This window comes from Arachis ipaensis, chromosome B05 (genome assembly GCF_000816755.2).
Source record: "Arachis ipaensis cultivar K30076 chromosome B05, Araip1.1, whole genome shotgun sequence".
NCBI lineage: Eukaryota > Viridiplantae > Streptophyta > Magnoliopsida > Fabales > Fabaceae > Arachis > Arachis ipaensis.
The window spans coordinates 145,427,778-145,433,489 of NC_029789.2; the positions used below are offsets into that span (position 1 = coordinate 145,427,778).

Sequence of the window (5,712 nt, forward strand, 5' to 3'; positions counted from 1 at the left end):
AAAATAAGTATATTTCTAACCATGATTTTTGTTTTCTTGTTTTTCCTATAGTTAGCATAGCAAAAATACTATGTCCGTACTAAAAATCAATAACAAAATCACTATTATATATTTATGTAAAAATATATATTATTTTACATATTTTAAATATATATTTTATATAAACTATTAATTTTTAATATAGACGTAACTTGATTTTTAACATAATGGTAGTTAAATAGGATGAATCATGAATCAAGGATGGTTAAGTTAAAATTTGTGAAAGGCCAATTATCATGTTCAATTTAAGCGAACTTTCTTTGAAAGAATCACAATACGTATGCTTTCAAGTTTCAACAAAAATAATACAAGACTTGCATAATTTTTTTTTTCCTATTCAAAGTTTCTGTCCCTAATGTTTTAACAAGTAGACTTAAACAAATCTCGTTATTTGATTTAGAAAAAACTATAACGATAACAACAATAATCGACTGAGGCATATTTTATTTTGGATGGAATCCACCATGTCATTCTCTTTCATTTCTAAATTCTAATGGTTTACCATGAATTAGTAAGATCAATATTATTTTAATATTAAATATTAACAATAACTTATTGGAATAATAAATGATTGAAATGAAAGGCATGAGACCACACAGGTCAAATTTCAAAGAGTTAGTTCAAGCCAAATGCAGGTGCCACTAAAAATAGATTCTTCCACTTTATAATATTTGATATAGATGATGATGATGATATTTGACAAGCCAACCGTAAACATGAGCAAAGCAAATCAGACTATAGTTTACTGCAAGTACCCAATGTGATGTTTCTCATTGCAAAATTACACACCCATCAAAACGTATTATATTATACTCTTCTAGTTCTAGGCTTCTAGCAGAGTTAATTTGGAACATATTAGTAGGGTTCCACTGGGGCTCTGAATTTGGCTCCAGCATACACTGCAGCAGAACCAAGCTCCTCCTCAATCCTAAGAAGCTGCAACACAAGACCAAAACGGAAGGTAAGTGGCATGATAGTGGTCGAAAAATTCAACTCGAATTATTCGTAGTGCATCAAGCACAAGTTTCACAGTCACAGTATACCTGGTTGTACTTGGCAAGCCTTTCTGATCTGCAGGGAGCTCCAGTTTTGATCTGACCCTGTTAATGTGAAATTGTATTAGCTTTCTTCAGAAAGTTGGCTAAAGCATTACGGTGAAAATTTGAAAGCCACATAAGAACTTACCGTTGATAATCCAACTGAGAGGTCAGCAATGAAAGTATCCTCAGTTTCACCACTACAATGAACAAGCGAAATCACATCACATAAGAATTAAAATAAAAATAACAAAACAATGAACCAGAGAGGTGGGCTCATACCTCCGGTGGCTGGCCATGACACCCCAGCCAGCTTGCTTTGACATTCTCACAGCTTCAATACTCTCTGTTACACTGCCGATTTGATTGACCTAATATATAAATTGTATAAGATGAGATTTCACTCACTATTTACAAAGAAAGTTATTAAATAGAAAGATGGACATCTTAATCCAGTAGCAGCTAAGTTACCTTCAACAAAAGGGCATTGCAAGCTTTCTCCTTAATTGCTTTTTCCACACGCTACAATTAACAGACTAGTGTCAAAAGGATACATGTTTAATTAGCATAACCCCCAATTTAGAAGTTAAGCATACCTTTGGGTTGGTGACAAGGAGATCATCACCAACAATTTGTACTTGCTGGCCAATTTCAGCAGTTAACTTTGCATAGTGCTCCCAGTCATCCTGATCAAAGGGATCTTCAATGGAAACAATTGGATAATCTGACACAAATGATTTGTACACGTTCTTTAAGCTGTCTCCTGAGATTTTCTGGGATCCATCATTATTCTGCAATAAGAAAGTAATTTACTTGGTCAAGTATTTAACAGAGAAATAACCCAATAAAGGCAAGAAATTTGAAAATTTGTGTACCTCTTCCTTAAAATTTAAGTCATATGTTTTGTCCTTACTACCATAGAATTCTGAGGCAGCAACATCCATACCAATTACAACCTGCAATTGGTGCAAGTATAGAAAATTAGGGGTAAAAATATCAGCCATATAGTAATACACTGTCAGAATAAGTGGAGATTATGATTCAACCTTTCCAGTATAACCAGCTTTTGCAATGGCAGTCTTCAAAAGCTCAAGACCCTCTTTGTTTTCCTATAAAGGAACCAGAAAACGTACAAAAGCAACATTTAGGTGGGATAAAGATCCCATTTGGATTGGAAATGTTACTAAAAAAGCAAGCATTATAGTTTAATAAAAAGAACTACTGTAACAATATTTCATGTATGTTGGGCCACAACTTTATTTAGAAAAAGACCATATTTAAAAAAAAAATACCAATTTTTTTAAAGCAAATATCTAGCTTCTTAAAAATATATATAAAGAGGCATAAGCAGGTTTTATTAATAGATTTAGCTAAAATGTGCATACAATAATGGAAAATTTTTAATGTTTCTGTGTTTGGCTATAAAAAACACTCTTGCTCAATTTATCTTATTTTATTATTTTTGTTATCAATGCAGACTTGTAAGCACTTCTCAGAAAATCTAAATGAAAAATAAATATATAAAATTTAAGGCTTTGCTAAGAGAAAGGTTGAACCCCAAAAAAAAAAAGAAAATTTTCTAAAAGCTATCCAGAGGCATGTCTTAAACCAGGGGTGGTTTACTATCTTTATAAATTAACTGAAGAAAGAATATCATACACTATTAAAGCTCTTGACATGCAAAGAACATTAATGAGTAAAGATGAAATAAAACAATCAGATCATATAAAAGTTTGGATCGCTACAACCAAGGGGAGAAGGAAAGGACCTGAATATTAGGAGCAAAGCCTCCTTCATCTCCAACATTAGTAGCATCTTGTCCATACTTCTTTTTAATCACAGCCTGCAAGACACGCATTAACACCTTAATTTATTTAGGAAACTACATAAGTGAGATGAAATAAGGAAGTAAAAAAAGGGGCAAAAAGCAATAACCTTCAGGTGATGGTATACTTCTACACCCATCTTCATTGCTTCTTTGAAAGAGGATGCCCCGACAGGGAGAATCATAAACTCCTGTAGAAGAGAACACAGCAAAGCAGTAAGATATATCTCACACCCTTGATCACCATCGTATTAAATCAACATTACCTGCATTGCCAGCTTATTTCCTGCATGTGAGCCTCCATTAATAACATTAAATGCAGGTACAGGCAATACCAAAGTTTTGTTCCCAGCAAGATTTGCAATGTGCTGAAATTTCAAATAATACAAAAGCAAACCATCAGACCACAAGATAACTACAGAACAACTATGGCTAATGAGTAAGGAAACATTACATACTGTGTACAGAGGAATTTTCTTCACTGCAGCACCTGCTTTACAGACAGCAAGTGATACTGCCAAAATAGCATTGGCTCCAAGCTAAAAATTTCAAGATATTAGAAGCCATTCAGCATAAAATGGGTGCAGTACAGCCACAAAGAAAAATGCAGCTATTTTAACTCAGGAAGCCAAAGGAATCAAGTGGTAATACCTTCTGCTTGCACCAACCCCACTCATTAACAGTTCCATCAAGCTGTTGTACCATGAAATTGTCGATTTCAGTCTGCTTTGTTGGGTCCTGTAAACTCAAACAAATAAAAGAACACAATTGATGTAGGACAGGATTTAAAATAACATGCTACAACCAAATTCTATAGCTGCTAAAATACCTTGCCAAGCAGAGCAGGTGCTATTATTTTATTCACATTTTCCACAGCCTAAGCAAGGAAAATTAAAAAAAAAAAATTGTCATCAAAGCCATTCCATTTTAAGGGTGATAAAATAATGCAGAAAGCAATATATATTAAGCAAAATTAGGAAGCCATCAAAATTTAAACATATGCAACAAAAATTTCTTAAAGGCTAAAATAACAAAGTGAAAGCCTATGAACGAAGTACCTTGAGAACACCTTTCCCAAGGTAGTCTGAACCTCCATCCCTCAATTCCAGAGCTTCATAAACACCTTAACCAAAACAAATTGAAAAAACAAAACAAAAATGTTAGGAAACAGTACTTAAACTACCACTACCAGCATGGCATGCTATCACTAAATAAACACCTTTACACAGCATGCAAACAAAAACGCATGCATGTCAGTCACATACAACCAAATATCACTTCAAATCCTACATAAGCAGCTATTACTTTTCCACTTCATTCTGAAAACGATTATATACTTCGAGCATCATAACAGAAACAACTACTTACTAGTTACTACTTCTCTACTACGACAACATACATAACATCGTTAAGAAAAACATCATAACTCATAATCACGTTCTTTTTTGCAAAAGCAAAAAAAACGACGATCGTTTAGTTTACCTGTAGAAGCACCGCTAGGCACGGCAGCTCTGGCGAAGATTCCGTCGCTAAGAGTAACGTCAACCTGAAAACGAGAAAAACAAAGCTTCGCGTAAAAGGAACTCTCGGTAACACCGAAAACAGAGCGCCGAGAAAAACGAATATTCCTCGGCAAACGAAAAGATAGTAAAGAAAGTAAAAGATGAAAATGGAAAGGAAAATGATGAGATGATTACTTCGACGGTTGGATTTCCGCGGCTATCGAAGATCTGGCGAGCCTTGACGGACCTGATCGTTGCCATCGTTGTTCAGTGAATCGCAGTGGTTTTTCAAAATTTTCACGGTTTTCTCACTCCCTCAGTTTTCCCGAGAAAATGACAGTGAAAAAGAAAGTGGAGAGAGAGGTGAGGTATATATATATAGAGGGGCTTGACACGTGGCGGGATTGGAAGGGACATTGAATGTGGACCGTTGCTGGTGGAAAAGAGAAAAATAGGATGGATGGCTGAGATTTGATATTTAGTTGAGGCTTTCATGAGACTCTTGTGCTCCTTATGTTGAAGTTTTTATATTGGTTAAATTATACAGATAGTCCTTGTACTTTCAGTAAAATTGTAAATTAGTCTTTATATTTTAAAATTTTATAATTAGATCCCTAAAAATAATTAAAATTTACAATTTAGTCCCTATCGTTCAAAAAATATTTTATTTAACAAAATATTTTTAGCATATTCTCTATTTTAACAGAATATTTTCAGCATATTTTGAGAATATTCTGTTAAATCAACCATTTTTAATTGGCGGAACTAAATTGTAAATTTTAATTCTCTTTAGAGATCCAATTACAATCTTTTAAAATATAAGAATTAATTTACAATTTCACTAGAAGTGTAGGACCAACTTTGTAATTTAACCATTTATATTTTAAAGAATTTATTTTTGATACATGGTCAGTTTTATACGTGTATTCACTCACATTAGTAAAAATAATTATTTTTTACATTGACTATGCTATCCAAAAGAATGGTTGTAATTATATGACGATGTAAAACGTTTTATACTATTAGCATATCAAAATTAAAGCAGTTGTACAAGCACGTCTGTTCCAGAACAATTAGGGAGTCACTCGGATAAAGACGTCTAAAATGTATTTTTTTAAAGATATTTTCTAGTAACTAAAATTTAATATATATAATCGATTAAATTGTATTAATTTTGTCAAAATTATGCCATATAAATTAATTTAACTGAAAAAATAGTAAATCGAATCTTGAACCGATTTAAATTAATATTATTTTTTATAAAAAATATTTACAATGTAATTATTAATATATATATATATATATATAT

At 32.7% G+C, this 5,712-nt stretch overlaps 1 protein-coding gene across 1 annotated transcript; it reads right to left on the reverse strand.

The window, feature by feature from the left end:
• LOC107644723 (enolase) lies at nucleotides 659–4,771 on the reverse strand. The gene is made up of 17 exons (XM_016348650.2): nucleotides 4,599–4,771; nucleotides 4,384–4,447; nucleotides 3,960–4,024; nucleotides 3,731–3,778; nucleotides 3,553–3,639; nucleotides 3,360–3,440; nucleotides 3,168–3,269; nucleotides 3,012–3,092; nucleotides 2,845–2,919; nucleotides 2,123–2,185; nucleotides 1,952–2,032; nucleotides 1,673–1,867; nucleotides 1,548–1,598; nucleotides 1,359–1,447; nucleotides 1,225–1,276; nucleotides 1,083–1,139; nucleotides 659–975 (listed from the first exon to the last, which is right to left on the reverse strand). The coding sequence occupies exons 1-17, from the start codon at nucleotides 4,662–4,664 to the stop codon at nucleotides 895–897; spliced, it is 1,338 nt and encodes a 445-aa protein (XP_016204136.1). The 5' UTR covers nucleotides 4,665–4,771; the 3' UTR covers nucleotides 659–894.

What these genes read in the sequence shown, in the direction of transcription:
- LOC107644723 (XM_016348650.2), bottom strand. Translation starts at nt 4,664, where the DNA reads ATGGCAACGATCAGGTCCGTCAAGGCTCGCCAGATCTTCGATAGCCGC. An exon ending in GCCTAGCGGTGCTTCTACAG is followed by an intron (nt 4,025 to 4,383) that starts GTAAACTAAACG and finishes GTTTTGGTTAAG; the next exon opens with GTGTTTATGAAGCTCTGGAA. An exon ending in GTCATGGCCAGCCACCGGAG is followed by an intron (nt 1,277 to 1,358) that starts GTATGAGCCCAC and finishes TGTTCATTGTAG; the next exon opens with TGGTGAAACTGAGGATACTT.